Here is a 16378-nt window from a genome sequence, read left to right on the forward strand (position 1 = left end):
AAAATAAAACTACAGAAACTTCAGCTAAGATTAATTACTTCAAAGTTAATAATACTGCAGCACCTAATTCCATTTTTCATAGTGTGTCAAAGGAAATGTATTTCAGTTACTGACTTAGACATTTAATAGCTAATTAAGTTCTGCATTGATTGCTGTAGGCTAAAGTGTGGCTTACGTTGTCTTATTTGAGAAGAGTCAGAAATCCAATCCTTCTAATTATGTGAGTTTAATGCTGGCTGGAAAAATGGCTTGTAGAAGGTAACAATTTAGATCACTTGGAAAGCTCAGCAGTTATTAGGGATTCTCAGCATGACATTTGTTAATTTTGGTGCTGTCTCGCTAATCTAATTGAATTCTGTGAAGATTGGTAGATGAAGATAATTCTGTTCTTGTCATAAACTTTAATTGTAGACTGATTTAGACAAGTGAATAAGCCCAAATGCAATCAGTGGCATTTAAGTTGGACACGTGCAGTGTTATCCACTTAGTCATTGAGTAGTATAGCACAGAAACAGCTTGTCCCTGCTAACACGTATATTAAATTAATCTAGTCCCACTTGCCAGTATTTGGCCCATATCCCTCTAAACCCTTCTTATTCATTTACCCATCAAGATGCCTTTCAAAGGCTGTAATTGTACCAGCCTCCACCACTTCCTCTGGCAGTTCATTTCATACACGTACCACCCTCTGCATGAAAATGTTGCCTCTTAAGTTACCAATTGGATACATATTTGGCATAATGGCAAGAGTCAGAGAGTAGCAGACTGGAGGCCTATGACCAGCGGTGTTCCACAGGGTCAGTTCTGGGTCCTCTTTTGTTTGTCATTTATATAAATGATTTGGATGAGAACATAGAAGGCATGGTTAGTAAGTTTGCAGATGACACCAAAGGTGGTGGCATAGTAGAGAGTGAAGGTTTTTAAGATTATAGTGGGATTTTGATCAAATGGATCAATGGGCTGAAAAATGGCAGGAGACGTTCATTCTGGATAAATTCAAAGTATTACATTTGGGTACAATAAACAATGGTGGGGCTTATACAATTAATGGTAGCGCCCTGGGTAATGTTGTAGAATAGAGGGACCTAGGAGTGCAGGTACATCATTCTTTGAAGTTTGCATTACATATAGACAAGGTGGTTAAAAAGGTATTTGGTATGATTGCTCAGTCCTTTGAGTGTAGGAGTTGGGAAGTCACATTGAGGTTTTGCAGGACATTGCTGAGGCCTCTTCTGGATAATTGTGTCCAATTCGGGTCACCCACTTGTAGAAAGAATGATATTAAGCTGGAGAGGGTTCAGGAGAGATTTGCCAGCATGTTACCTCGTATGGAAGGTTTGAGTTCTAAAGAAAGGCTGGCTAGGCTAGGGCATTTTCACTGGAGCGTAGGAGAGATGACCTGAAAGTAGTTTATAAAATAATGAGAGGTATAGATAAAGTTAATGGTAATTGTATTTTCTCAAGGATGGGGTATTTCAAGATTAAGGGAGACATTTTAAGGTGAGAGAGGAGAGAGATTAAAAAAGACATGAAGCAAATTTCATGAGGGTGGTTCACGTGTGGAATGAACGTCCTGAGGAAGTGGTGGATGTGGATACAATTGCAATGTTGAAAAGACATTTGGATAGATATAGGAATAGGAAAGATTTGGAAGGATATAGGTCAGCAGCAGGCAGTTGGGACTAGTTTAGTTTGAGATTAAGTTCAGCATAGACTGGTTGGACCGAAGGATCTGTTTCTGTGCTATATGACCCTCTTTAATCTTTCCCCTCTCACCTTAAACCTATGCCCTCTAGTTTTAGACTCCCCTACCCTGGCGAAAAGGCATTGATTATTCACCATATCCATGCCCCTCATGATTTTATAAACTTCTATAAACTTCAGCCTCCGACACTTCAGGGAATATAATCCCAGACTATTCAGTCTCTCCCTGTAGCTCAAATCCTCCAACTTTGGCAATGTCCTTGTAAATCTTTTCTGAACCTTTTCAAGTTTAACAGCCTCTTTCCTGTATAAGAGAGACTAGAATTGAAGGCAGTATTCCAAAAGTGGCCAAACCAGTGTCCTGTACAGTTGCAACATGATCCCCCGACTCCTAAACTCAATGCACTGAGCTATAAAGGCATATGTCATCTTCACTATCCTGTCTCCCTGCAACTCCACTTTCACAGAACTGTGAATTTTCACTCCAAGGTCTCAATGTTTGGCAATGCTCCCCAGGACCTTACGACTAATTGTATAAGTCCTACCCTGATTTGCCCTACCAAAGTGCAGCACCTGACATTTCTGTACTCACTTGGAGTGAACAAACTCCAAGGCTTACTTTATCATACAAGAATGCCTATTAAGTTGACAGTAAAAGAGAGATTCAAGCATCATAGTTTGTTGAATTTCCATTATATGTGATGTTTGGATGGAAAGTAGATAAAATGCCATGTTAAGTATAAAGCAAAGTCTTTGTAGGTAATGTTACACTTATACTAACTTAGGTTCTTGTATTGAAGTATTGATGATGCCATCTCTACTGTTTCCAAAGTTATGGAAGGGGCAGACAGGAAGGCGGCAGACAGATCACCTAAATTTTATGACCCTCTTGGCATTCAAATCCACAATGAATGAGTGTGGAATCCAACCTTTGGAAAAGTACCTTTCGAAAAATGTTGCTGCAGGTGGGAAATCCAGGATGTAAACACCTTGTATAAAATGTAGATTGGTCATCAGGCACTATTTCAATTTTGCAAAAAGTCACAACCCTTGGCAACAAACTGCTCAAACTTCTGACGGTTACAGAGTTGTTAGAATGTATTAAATGTAACTTGGCATGGGACACAACATGCTTCCTTAAGCTTGGAGAGGAATTTCACCTAATACTTCCTGATCTAGCTTTATTATGTCGCTTCTTCATTTGTCTCTCTGAAGACATAATGAGTCAGCAAAGAGCATTCAAGGTAGCACTGCTGTTTAGATATGGTTGGCATCATGAGTTGCTTTTTTTTTCGTGTTTGTGCTTGTACAATCTAATATTATTTTTGCATTATTCTGTTGAAACGTACACATATGTCTACCAATCTATAACTGCCATCTGATATTTGTGTTTTCAGAGCTACCTGAAAGTATGTGGCTTGAGTTTGACTGCGGTGTCCAAATTCAACTAGGTTTTGCTGCTGAGTTCTCAAATGTCATGATAATTTACACGCGTATTGTGAAAAAACCAAAAGGAATTACAATGTGCGAAGCATATGTCACAGATTTTCCACAGGTAAAATTTGAATTTTTTCTCCAAAAGAAATTCACAGCTGTACAGTTGGTTACACTGGCATGATTTAAGTGGTAGTGTATTACACTAATGACTTGTACAGGTAAATGAAACAAGTTCTTCATTCTGAAAATTGAACTGAAGTGAAGTGAACAAGAGCATATTTTGAGGTCTGAGCATCAGAATATCCTTGGTCCATTTTTCTGCATATCCTAGACTTGCACCAGGCTTTGTTCACCATGTGCTCATTGCTTTACATTGGCTTTTCATGAAGCAATGCCTCTTTTGAAATTTGTTCCCGAGTTCTTTCAAATCTGTCTATGCCTTTGCCACTTCCTATCCCTCTGACCCCCTTCCAATCTGCAAAATCCATGCACTCCTCCACTCCTGGCCTTTTGGGTATCCCAATTTTAATACTGTCTACAGTTTCTGAGGCCATTAATATTGCTGTTCCTTCACTCCATCTCTCTACCTTTCTTTCATTCTTAAAGATGGTCTCTGGTCAAGCTTTTGGTCATCTGGCCTAAAACCATCTTATGTTCCTCAGTATTACATTTATTTGTTAATGCTCCTGTGAAGGTCCTTGGAGTGGTTTAATAAATTGAAGAAGCTATCTGAATACAATCAGTTGTTTTTATATCAACAGGTGAATTTCTTCATTGCCATACCACCCCCTCCCTCCAGATTTAAAATCCCACCTTTTAGCAGTAAATTATTAGGAAAATTGGACAGCATAAGATAGGTGCTGATATGGAAGAGGGACAGTTGAGGGTTTTGTACTAAAGTAGGCAAAGGCACAGGAAGTTGTATAGATGGAAAACAGAAGTTAAAAGGGACAATCACAGGTGAAGTGATATCAGAATATTCTTCTATTGTCATCCCTACTCCATTGTAGGAGTACCGTGAAAAATCTTTACAAAGTCCACCTCTTATGGCGACATCATAGCTCCAAGTACCTAGATATATATCTTGGACACAACAGAGAAATAAAAGTAGTTGCTTTACTTTACAGAGTTGAAAAATATATTATTAGGAGGACATCATCAAAGGGTTAACATTGCAATAAAATAGGAAATTTCAAATAGACATTACATTGTAGCAGCTCAGTGCAGGGACTCCACACATGGTCTGGCCGCCCGTGCCAAATCCCAGTCCAAAAGCCGTCCCCGCTCTGTTCCAAGCCCCAAAACACTCCGTACCAGCACTCAGCTACTCCAAGGTAAGTCCCAGTACTATCTCCCCTTGCACTGGTCTCCGCCCGGAACTCGCTGCCTCCGCATTGCTCAGGAGCCACTTCCCCACTCCCTGCTCCGGGGCTGTGTCCCCCACTCCCTGCTCCGGGGCTGTGTCCCCCCCCCCTTCCTCCGGGGCTGTGTCCCCCACTCCCTGCTCCGGGGCTGCGGCCCCACTCCCTGCTCCGGGGCTGTGTCCCCCACTCCCTGCTCCGGGGCTGCGGCCCCACTCCCTGCTCCGGGGCTGTGTCCCCCACTCCCTGCTCCGGGGCTGCGGCCCCACTCCCTGCTCCGGGGCTGTGTCCCCCACTCCCTGCTCCGGGGCTGCGGCCCCACTCCCTGCTCCGGGGCTGTGTCCCCCACTCCCTGCTCCGGGGCTGCGGCCCCACTCCCTGCTCCGGGGCTGTGTCCCCCACTCCCTGCTCCGGGGCTGCGGCCCCACTCCCTGCTCCGGGGCTGTGTCCCCCACTCCCTGCTCCGGGGCTGCGGCCCCACTCCCTGCTCCGGGGCTGTGTCCCCCACTCCCTGCTCCGGGGCTGCGGCCCCACTCCCTGCTCCGGGGCTGTGTCCCCCACTCCCTGCTCCGGGGCTGCGGCCCCACTCCCTGCTCCGGGGCTGTGTCCCCCACTCCCTGCTCCGGGGCTGCGGCCCCACTCCCTGCTCCGGGGCTGTGTCCCCCACTCCCTGCTCCGGGGCTGTGTCCCCCACTCCCTGCTCCGGGGCTGTGTCCCCCACTCCCTGCTCCGGGGCTGCGGCCCCACTCCCTGCTCCGGGGCTGTGTCCCCCACTCCCTGCTCCGGGGCTGTGTCCCCCACTCCCTGCTCCGGGGCTGCGGCCCCACCCGTTGCTCTGGGGCTTGTATCCCACACACTGTACCGGGGTTTGTTGCTGATATGGATGTTATGAAATTACCCATCTGATCTTGGTGAATAAAGTTAATATTTTCTCAATCATTCACAAGTAAAAACTACGGAGGAACAAACTGATTTAGGTGGTTTAAATGTAAACATACCTAAAAGACTGGGGACAAGTAGAAAAGGTAATCACAAAGACTTTTGGAATCTTAGCCTTTCGTGCCTGGTTTGGATTTGAAAGTAAGCAAGTGGTGCTTTTATTGTATAGTACTGTGTTTCCCGTTGTCTGTGAAGAAATTATGGGCAAACTATACAAGAAGTTTTATGGCAAGTTGTGGACTGCGTGCCTTCAATTTCCCAGCATGTGTACAAGGTGGGTGAGGCTCCCTGCTGATAATCTGGACTCAGAACCTTACCCCATCTGAGTGTGGCATGTGCTTTTTACTGAAGATTTGCTGATTTTATGATGGGGGTATATTGGTGTAATTGACTGGGAACATTCAGTGCCCTTATGAACCTGCATTCAGCTAAATGGTCTTTCAGAACTACAGGACCAACAATGTGACAGTAGAGGACTTTGATATGTAGTCAGCAGAATATATTTTGTAAACAGGATCACATGCGCTTGCTTTTGCATCTTCAGTATCTTAAAATAGATTAGATGGTATTTAAATATGTAAAGAAGAGAAATCTTAGTTCTCTTGCATTCAAAGTCCTTCCAAATGATGTGCTATCAATCTTAAATGGATCCCTGAGCTAAGTGTAGAACAGAGATTGCATGCCTAATGAGCAAGATTTGGCAATGAGCCCGATTCTGTTCAGATGTCCAACACCAACTGGCTACAGAGTGGTAAGGACATTGGATGCAGTATGATATCAGTCTACCTACCCCCTTTTACAGTTGAAGTTCAGGGTGGGAAAGATAAGCAAAGTATAAGAAGTAAAATTTGAAATGAAAGTAGTGTCTATGGAATGTCTACTTGAATGTGCATTCATTTTACAAGATAAAAAGAAATACAGTCTGGAAGCAAAGACGGAAAAGGCAATCAAATCTTGAAACATTTGTAAAGTGATAAACAACAAAATAGTTCAGAAGGTAATATGGTTGGGAAAATTAAGCCTTTTGCTCTGAAATGTCACCATTACCAAAAAGGATCTTACCTCCTTCCCGTTTTTCAGTGTTGATATCTGTAATACACTAGCAGTGAGTAGCATCCTGTCCTTTATTTATTAATAATAATAGACAAATGTGTTTTAGACCATATTCAGACATCAGACAGATGAAGTAATATTTTGTAACATTTTATACTTACTTTTGAAATTGAAAGCCAACTTTCAGCATCTAAAACTGAGTGTAATCATGTCAATCATATTGGTATTTATTTTAAATATGTTTCTATTAATTTTCTTTTATATTCTGAGAATAGGACCTAGACATTGATCCTAAAAAGGCAAACAAAGGAACACCTGAAGAAACAGGAAGCTACTTACTCTCTAAGGATTTACCAGAGCAGTGCCTTTACACGAGACTAAGTGCTTTACAGAAACTGAAGGTAACGTCTTCATGTCCCAAATGCAGATATTGAACTATTCAACAGATGATAGCTTATTCTTATTCCAGGCTATTTAAACTAATGTGGTACAGTGTACTGCTTTTGTTTAAAGTCAGTTTGCTAGCCCACTTTGTGCTGCAATGGTATTCATGTATACTTTGTTTCTTATGTCCCCAGTTGTTATAATTCTTTTCCTACCAGCACCCTTATTTTCACCATTTAGCTTTCAAACATAATTCCCTATAAGGACTATCAGAAAGATATAGTTCAACAGCAACATATATTTATTCAGCACCTTCAGTTTAAAACGTCCAAGGATGCTTCACAGAATGTTATCACGCAAAATTTGACACCAAGCCACATACATGAACATCAGAACAGAACAGGTCAGTTTTAAGCAGCAGAACTTGGAATTCCAGAACTTGCACTTAAGCTGTCAAAGACATGGCTGACAATGGTAGAATGCTTAGAATTGAAGGAATGCAAAGATCACGGAGGTTTACAGCAGAGGTGGAGGTTACAACGCTAACCTGGGGAAAAGTAAGACCATGGCCACATTAGAACACAAGGATAAAATATCAAATTTGAGGCTTTGCCAGACCAGCAGCTAATGTAGATTAACAAGCATTAGGATTGCAAAGCAATTCCAGTTCTGTACCCCCCCCCCCCCTTCCAGCCAAAATTATTCCACCATTTAACCAGGCCAATTGGTTATCGTTAATTTAAAATCCATTTAACTACCTTTTCTCCATCTAATCTTGGAAGTGTCAGTTAACCAATATCCTCAATCTTTAGAGGAGGGAGTTCTGGATCTCTACTAATGACAGCTGTGACAGCACGATCTAACTAATCTGTACTTCAAACATATCAGAGCATTATTAATTAGTTTGTATTCAGAAATGGCAAGGGAAGTAACAGAGATGTCCTTACTGTGCAGCTGTTTGGTTTTCGCATTCATGTCAAATGTTGTACTCTCCATGATGAAAGGATCCTGGCTGCATCAATATAAACATACTTTAAACAAGGTCACAAAGAGACATCTGAAACTGAAAAATTACAAAAACAAAGTTCCACTCATTCTCTAACAGCATTATTCAGTATTTGTTAAAGTTTCATTGATCAGGAATGAACAGAAATAAAAGCTAATCTTTCCTTTTACAGATTTAGACACCTTGCACCATGTAGCTGAACATCACTCTTTTGCCAAGTCTTTTTTCTCCCCCTGGTGTTTTTCTAAGTTGCTTTTGCAATTAGAATCCATTAACCTTCTAGTCTGATGAAAAGGTTACATTTACCCTTCATGCTTGTTGCTTAGATTAGATATCTATCTGTCCACTGTAAATCATCAACAAAGTGCTATCAGGCAGCAGTCATAAATGACCTGCTCACCAATGCTCAGTTTGCATTACACCACAAACACACAATGCCAAACATTGTTACAGCTTCAAATAAGAAGATCAGGTGAGTTCCTGAGGTGAGGTTGCAATGATAGCAATTGCTTCTATGGATGAAAGCATGTCTGAAGCAACAAATTTGCATTCAGCCATGTGAATTAGGAGCAAGAGTAAACCACTCAGAACCTTGAGTTTGTTCTGCTGTTCAGTAATATCAAGGCTGATCTGATTACTCATGTTCCCACCTCCTCTTAATAACCATTCACACACTTGCTTATGAGGAATCTATATACCTGTACCTTGAAAGTTTCTAATGTCTTTGCTTTCACCGTTTTTTTTCAAGAATACAGTTCCAAAGACTCTCAATGCTCAGTAAGGACCTCCATCTTAAATGGACAACTCCTAAATTTTAAATAATTACTAATACTTCTACATTCTTTCACAAGAGGGAACCTCCTTCCCACATGCACCCCGACTAGATCACTCAAGATTTTACATACTTCAATCAAATTTGTCACTTACTCATCTAAACAGCAGCAGATATGCACTTAATCTGTCAATCTTTCCTCATAAGACAACATACCTATTCCAGGTATTAGATTGGTAATTTCTGTGAACTGCTCCCAATGCATTTACATCCAGTCTTCCAGAAATGGTTTTGCCAATTTAAAAACAAAATATTACAGATGATGACAATATGAAATAAAATCACAAGTGCTGGAGAAACTCAACAGGTCTGACAGCATCCAAGGGGCAAGAAACAGAGTTAACATTTTGAGTCCTACATGACTCATCTTTGGAACTGATGTGTGGTCTCGCCAGTGATGTATACCTCTCTACTTTCAGTTCTGAAGAATGGTTACTGGACCATCAGAACATTTCCTGGGTCTCTGGATTAACAGTCTTACAATAATATCACAAGACCTTTGCCTCCTGTGTAGTTTATATGTATATTTTATATATAATCAGAATTGAAACACTTGTGTTACTGCTAGCAAAATTGTCGCTTCAGATGTCACAACAATCTACAAGAGTGTTTTCCAAGTTGAAATACATGACACAGGTCATAATGCTTCACCTGAACAATTCCATTTTATAAAATGATATAAATTTTTATTCATGTAATAACATTTTTCAGGAGGTCTGTATTCTTTTTCTGTCTTAACATTAGCAAGTTCATGCTTAAAAAAAAACATGGGATTTTAGCCAATGTTTCCCCAAAGATCAAAGAAAGCTTACAAGGAGAAGCTTAAAAGAATTCCCTGGTGGTTTTTGCCTGTCTTTGGCACATAAATGTCAGCCTTGGATCTTTTAACGTTTTAAATTACTATGCGATTATACAAGATTAACATACCATAAGTGCCACGTTGAAAGCATGCAACACTATAAGCTTGTCTTTAGTTATAAATTTTGAGTTAGAAAGTTTCAGTTATAAATTTTGAGTTATAAATTTTGGAATACTATTCAATTTCCTGCTTTAACTCATCATTTGTCTATGTTTAGCTTCTTGAAGAGAAGTGATAGGGATAAAACAAATGTAAATTCATGTTCTTCTGCTGTAGGAACGACTGGTCTTCACAGCCTGCCTCCGTTATCGATATCAAGGACTTGATGAATCTGTAGAAGAGGCCAAGGAGGTAGATGTAGGAAAGCCACTCATTGCAAAGCTGGATATCCATCGCACCATTAGGAGAAACAGCTGCCTAGTGACCTGTCCTATGCCTCACAGCCCATTACACAGCCCAGTACACAGCCCATCTCACAGCCCAGTGCGAAGCATGGCTTACAGTCCCGAATTTGAGCATTACCACCACCACCACAACCAACATTATCAAGCTAACTCTCACCTCGGAGTCTACAACCCAAATTCATCCATGATGGGTGCAGTAGGCTGCACCATTCCTGCTGACAGCTGTAAATACAACACGTATACACGTATGTCGGATTGGAATCAAAGACCACACTTCTGTAGTGGCAGCGTAAGAGAGATCAATATTCCTGTTGAGAATGATATCAATGATCTGCAGTCTGACTTCAATACCTGTCTTCAATTCACTGAGCATTAACATGCAAACAATTGTCCAGAATATACTGAGGAGGATTGTCCACTGGAGCAATACTGGCTCCCACTGGAAGAAACAAAATGTAGACTATCTCCATTTGAGTGATGCACCAATGATGAGGCTGTCCAATGAATTTTCCATTATCTGCACAATTGTAATGCTGGACAGTTGGGCATTTGTGAACAATTACATAACCTTCAAGGTGGCCCAAGTCTATCAGCTGTTTTCCACCCCTCCTCAGGATGCCTTCCATGCGGCTGTGTGTGCAAGAATGACATTTAAATACTATGGTGGGAACTAACCATTACTTAGATTACTTACAGTGTGGAAACATGCCCTTCGGCCCAACAAGTCCACACCGACCCTCCGAAGTGCAACCCACCCAAACCCATTCCCCTACATTTTACCCCTTTACCTAACACTACAGGCAATTTAGCATGGCCAATCCACCTAACCTGCACATTTTTGTACTGTGGGAGGAAACCGGAGGAAACCCATGCAGACACGGGGAGAATGTGCAAACTCCACACAGTCAGTCGCCTGAGGCGGGAAATGAACCCGGGTCTTTGGCGCTGTGAGGCAATAGTGATAACCACTGTGCCACCATGCCGCCCTTACTGTTGTCAATGACTGTATCATCCTTTAGTTGTTTTCTCTGCTGCATCAGATATACATTACCTGCACACATTCATAATTTATTGGCAGTTTTAGCAGAAGGACCATGGTCTATAATGCAGAAGGCATGAATGTCAAAGTATTCATAAATCAGGCAATGGCGATAAGGAGAATCTAAAATTGAATTTAAACATTTCCAGACTGTAGAAGGAAAGTAATATAGTTGGGGAACAGGTCACATAGTTTTAAAATCCAAAGAGGGAAGGTTAGACCAACAGATGCTGGAGTTAATTTTGATTTAGTTACAATGAGGGCACAATAGATTTATTCATCAGTCACTCACATTAGACTTATAGAATCATGCAGTAAAGAAGAAGCACTTTGCCAAAACTACTCTCTATCTCCGAGTCTCACTTTCCAGCACTTGTCCCATAGTCTTAAATGTTAAAACCTTTCAATTATTCGTTCAAGTACGTTTAAAGGTTGTGAGATTTCCTGCATCAACAATTGAGTGGCACAGTGGTTAGCACTGCTGCATTATAGTGCCAGGGACCCGGGTTTGATTCCTACCTCGAGTGACTCTCTGTATGGAGTTTGCACATTCTCCTCGTGTCTGTGTGGGTTTCCTCCCACAATCCAAAGATGTATGGGTTAGGTGAATTGGCCACACTAAATTGCCCTAGTCTTAGGTGCATTATTCAGGGGTAAATACAGGATAGGGGGATGGGTCTGGTTGGGTTACCCTTCGGATGGTCGGTGTGGGCATCTTGGGCCAAAGGGTCTGTTTCCATACTGTAGGTAATCTAATTTAATCTAATTTCAAAAAGAACCAACTACCCTATGGACCCGGTCTACCACCTTCAGAGGTCTGTGGGCAGATAATTAATGTCTTTTCAGCAGCATAATCCATTAAATATATTCCAATATTTATGTTAGAATGAAAATGGAAATCACTGCATTGACATTCCAGAAAGTAGTGCACATAGTAGTGTCATAGATGAAGTGAGATTTTAGTTTCAAATACAAGAATATCACAGATGACACATTGTAAGGGTGATTGTTTTATTGTAAACTGTGGAGTGAAACAATAAGTTTGTTCTCTTTAAACCATTTAAGATCTCTCCATGTATGCAGAACAATACAAGTGTGACCAGGACAGTCACCAACCTGAAACTTTGTGTTGAACCATCATTTAATATAATTTGCCAGCTCACTTTTTCTTGCTTTGCTTTCATGGCCTCATTATTGCCCTTGTATAAGTTATTAAAAATAGTCTCAAATTCACTCCTCTCTCCCTCAATCTGAATGTAGAATTAAATCATATTGTGGTTTCTGACATAGGGCTTATAATCTTATAGCAAAAGCACCCATACTTCATTGATACATGTGAGGTCTGGTATAATCTGCTCCAAAAGATGCTGTTCTAAGAAACAATCCCGAAAACATTCCATGAACTCAGCAGCCAGGCTACTTTCGCCTATCTTACTTTTCCAGCCTGCATATATATTTAAGTCTACTATGATTCACTTTGTGCCTTTCTAACAGGTTCCCATAGTTTTTTTTCCCTTTATGCTCCACTCTCCAATATGGTTATTATGAAGGACAAAATAGTAACTAGGGAGACAATGGGGCCCCTTAAAAATCAACAAGGACATCTATGTGTGGAACCGCAGGAGGTGAGTGAGATCCTAAACAAATGTTACACGTCACTATTTATTGTGGAGAAAGAACAATGCTAGGGAACTCCGAAATAAATAGTGATGTGTTGAAACAATTCCACATTACAGAAGAACAGGTGCTGGAGGTCTTAAAATACTCATGGAGAAGATACTGAGGGACAAGATATATGCACATTTGGGAAAAAGTGGACTAGTAAGTGACAGGCTGTAGAGCTTTGTATTGGGAAGATCATGTCTCACCAATCTGATTGGATTTTTTGAACAGGTAACAAAGATAATTGATGTGGGAAGGGCTATAGATGTAGTTTATATGGATTTTAGTAAGGCATTTGATAATGTCCCACATGGCAGAATGATACACAAACTAAAATCACATGAGATTCAGGGTGGGTTGGCTAGGTGGATACAAAACTGAGTTGGTCATTGAAGACAGAGGGTGGAAGGGTGTTTTTTCAGAGTGGAGACTGGTAACTATTGGTATTCCAAAGGGATCAGTCTTAGGTCCTCTGTTGCTTGTAGTATATATAAATGATCGGGAGGAAAATATGAGTGCTCTGATTAGTAAGTTTGCAGGTGACACAAAGGTTGATGGGGTTGCTGCTGGTGTCAATGACTATGAAAAGATACTATAGGATATAGATAGATTGATGACTTGGGCACAGAAATGGCACATCGAGTTAAATCCAGACAAATGCGAGGTGATGCATTTTGAAGGATCAAATGTAGGTGTGAATTATACTGTAAATGGCAGAACCCTGAGGAACATTAATATATAGATGGAACTGGATGTGTAGGTCCATAGTTCCTGAAAAGTGGCAACACAGTTGACCAAGGTGATTAAGAAGGCATATGGCATACTTACCTTCATCAGTTGGGGCATGGATTACAAGAGTTGGCAAACCATGTTGCAGATATATAAAATCCTATTAGACCACATTTGGAGTATTGTGTACAGTTTTGCTCGCCACACTCCTAGAAGGACATGGAGAGAGTGCAGTGAAGGTTCATGAGGATGTTGCCTGGTCTCAAGGGCATTGGCTATGAGGAAAGGATAAAAAGACTAGGAATGTTTTCACTGAAAAGACAGTGGCTGAGAGGAGACGCAATAGAGGTTGACAAAAGTATGAAAGGCACATGTAGAGTGAATAATCAGAGGCTTTTTCCCAGGGTTGAAATTTCAATTAGAAGGGAGCACAGGTTCAAGATGAGAGGGAGAAAGTTTAAGGGAGATGTGCAAGGGAAGGTTTTCACACACAGTGTTAGGAGCCTGGAACGTATTGCCAAAAGATGTGGTGGAAGCAGGTATTTACAAGGCATTTGGATGGTTACATGAATAGGGAGGGAACAGAGGGATACAGACTGAATAAGGGCAGATTTGTTTTTTTAGTTTAATTAGGGCATGATAATTGGCATAGGGCCAAGGGGCATGTTCCTGTGCTGTACTGCTATTTTGTTCTTTGTTCTAAAGGTAGGTAAGTCCTGAGGCCTGATCAAGTGCAGCCCAGGACATTTTGAGAGGCTAGGGAAGAAATTACAGGGCTCTCAGCAGAGATGTTAGCATCATCAACAGCCAAAGATGAAGTGCTGGAAAACTGGAGAGTGGCTAATGTTGTGCCTTTATTTAAGAAAGGCTGCAGGAAAAGTCAGGGAACTGCAGACTGATGAGCCTGACATCAATGGTGGGTAAGCTGTTGGAGGGGATTCTGAGACAGGATGTACATGTATTTGGAAAGTCAGCATGACTTTGTGCAGATGCTGGAAATCAAAAAGTGTGGTGCTGGAAAACCATAGCCGGTAGGCAGCATCCGAGGATCAGGAAAGTCAATGTTTTGAGCATAAGCTCTTCATCAGGATTGTGTGTTGTGGGGGGCAAGGGGGCTGAGAGATAAATGGGAGGATGTAGGGCTGGGGAAGGCAGCTAGGAATGCAATACATGGATAAAAGTAGGGGGAGATGGTGATACGACAGAGTGGAGGGTGAAGAGGATAGGTGGGAAGGAAGATGGGACAGGTAGGACAGATCCCATGCACTTTGTGTATGGGATATCGTGTCTCTCAAATTTGATTGATATTTTTGAAGAGGTGACCAAGAAGACAGATGAAGGCAGAGCAAATGGTGTTGTCTACATGGACTTTAGTAAGGCCTTCAACAAGGTTCCGCATGGTAGACTGGTTCGTAAGGTTAGATCACATGGGATCCAGGGACAGCTGGCCAATTGGATACAAAATTTGGTTGATGGTAGGAGACAGAAGGTGATAGAAGGTTGTTCAGACTGGAAACCTGTGACAAACCGTGTGCTGCAAGGATTGGTGCTGTTGTTTGTCATTTATATAAATAATTTGGATGAGAATTTAGGAGGCATGGTTAGTAGGTTTGCAGATGACACCAACATTGGTGGACTAGTGGACTATGAAGAAGTTTATGTAAGAGTACAATGAGACCTTGATCAACTGGGCCAGTAGGCTGAGGAATGGCAGATGGAGTTTAATTCAGATAAATGCAAAGCAAGACAGGACTTGCACAGTTAATGGTAGAGCCCTGGGGAGTGTTGTCGAACAGAGACCTAGGGGTGCTGGAACATAGTTCTTTGAAAGATGGTGTTGCAGATAGACAGGGTGGTGAAGAAGGCATTTGGCACACTTGACTTCATCAGTCAGATCACTGAGTTGGGACGAAGGGTGTGGAGCTGGAAAAGCACAGCCAGTCAGGCAGCATCCGAGGAGCAAGAGAATTGACATTTCAGGCAAAAGCCCTTCATCAGGAATGAGGCTGTGAGCTAAGGAAGCTGATAGTTAAATGGGAGGGAAGTGGTGGGCTTGGGAAAAGGTAGCTGGGAAAGCAATAAAGGTGGGGGTGAAAGTGGGCGGGTCGGTGTGGACTTGTTGGGCCGAAGGGCCTGTTTCCACACTGTAAGTAATCTAATCTAATCTGATCCTATGTGGTTGGAGGGTCCCAAGGCAGAAAGTGAGGCGCTCTTCCTCCGGGCATCAGGTGGCTAGAATTTGGCGAGGAGGCCCAGGACTCGCATGTCCTTCGTGGAGTGAGAGGGGAGTTAAAGTGTTCAACTACAGGGTGGTGGGGTTGGTTGGTGCGGGTGTCCCAGAGATGTTGTCTGAAATGGTCTGGAAGTTGGTGTCCTGTCTCCCAATGTAGAGGAGACCACATCGGGTGCAACGGATACAGTAGATGATGTGTGTGGAAGTATAGGTAAATCTCTGTCGGATGTAGAAGGATCCTTTGGGGTCTTGGATGGAGATTTGGGCGAAGTTGTGGGTACAGGCTTTGCACTTCTTCCGGTGGCAGGGGAAGGTGCCAGGAATCTCGGGTGGGTTGGTGGGGCCATGGACCTGACAAGGGAGTCACAGAGGGAATGGTCTGTCCAGAATGCAGATAGGGGTGGAGATGGAACTATATCTCTGGTGGTGGGGTCTGTTTGTAGGTGGTGGAAATGGCAGAGAATGCCTGCGATGTATGCGGATGTTGGTGAGGTAGAAGGTGAGGACCACGGAGGTTTTGTCTTTGTTGAGATTGGAGGGGTGGGGTTCAAGGGTAGAATTGTGGGAAGTGAAAGAGATGCCCTGAGGGTATCGTCAACATCGTGGGCGGGGAAATTACAGTCTTTGAAGAAGGAGGCCATCTGAGATGTTCTATGGTGGAATTGGTCCTCCTGAGAGCAGATGCGGCAGAGGCAGAGGAATTGGGAATAAAGGATAGCAGTTTTTTCAGGAGGCA

General features: G+C 42.3%; 1 protein-coding gene across 5 annotated transcripts in view; it reads left to right on the plus strand.

Moving 5' to 3' along the window:
- The window catches only part of malt1 (MALT paracaspase 1), a 136264-nt gene extending 125533 nt beyond the window's left edge, over positions 1 to 10731 (plus strand). For all 5 annotated transcript variants that reach the window (XM_043679132.1, XM_043678783.1, XM_043679045.1 and 2 more), the window contains 3 exons: positions 3102 to 3259; positions 6770 to 6895; positions 9852 to 10731. In XM_043679132.1, the coding sequence (XP_043535067.1) occupies positions 3102 to 3259; positions 6770 to 6895; positions 9852 to 10355 (788 nt within the window). In that variant the 3' untranslated portion in view covers positions 10356 to 10731. The remainder of the gene's footprint in view (positions 1 to 3101; positions 3260 to 6769; positions 6896 to 9851) is intronic.
- The last annotated feature ends 5647 nt before the right edge of the window (positions 10732 to 16378 follow it).

This window comes from Chiloscyllium plagiosum, chromosome 1 (genome assembly GCF_004010195.1).
Source record: "Chiloscyllium plagiosum isolate BGI_BamShark_2017 chromosome 1, ASM401019v2, whole genome shotgun sequence".
NCBI classification, from domain to species: Eukaryota; Metazoa; Chordata; class Chondrichthyes; order Orectolobiformes; family Hemiscylliidae; genus Chiloscyllium; species Chiloscyllium plagiosum.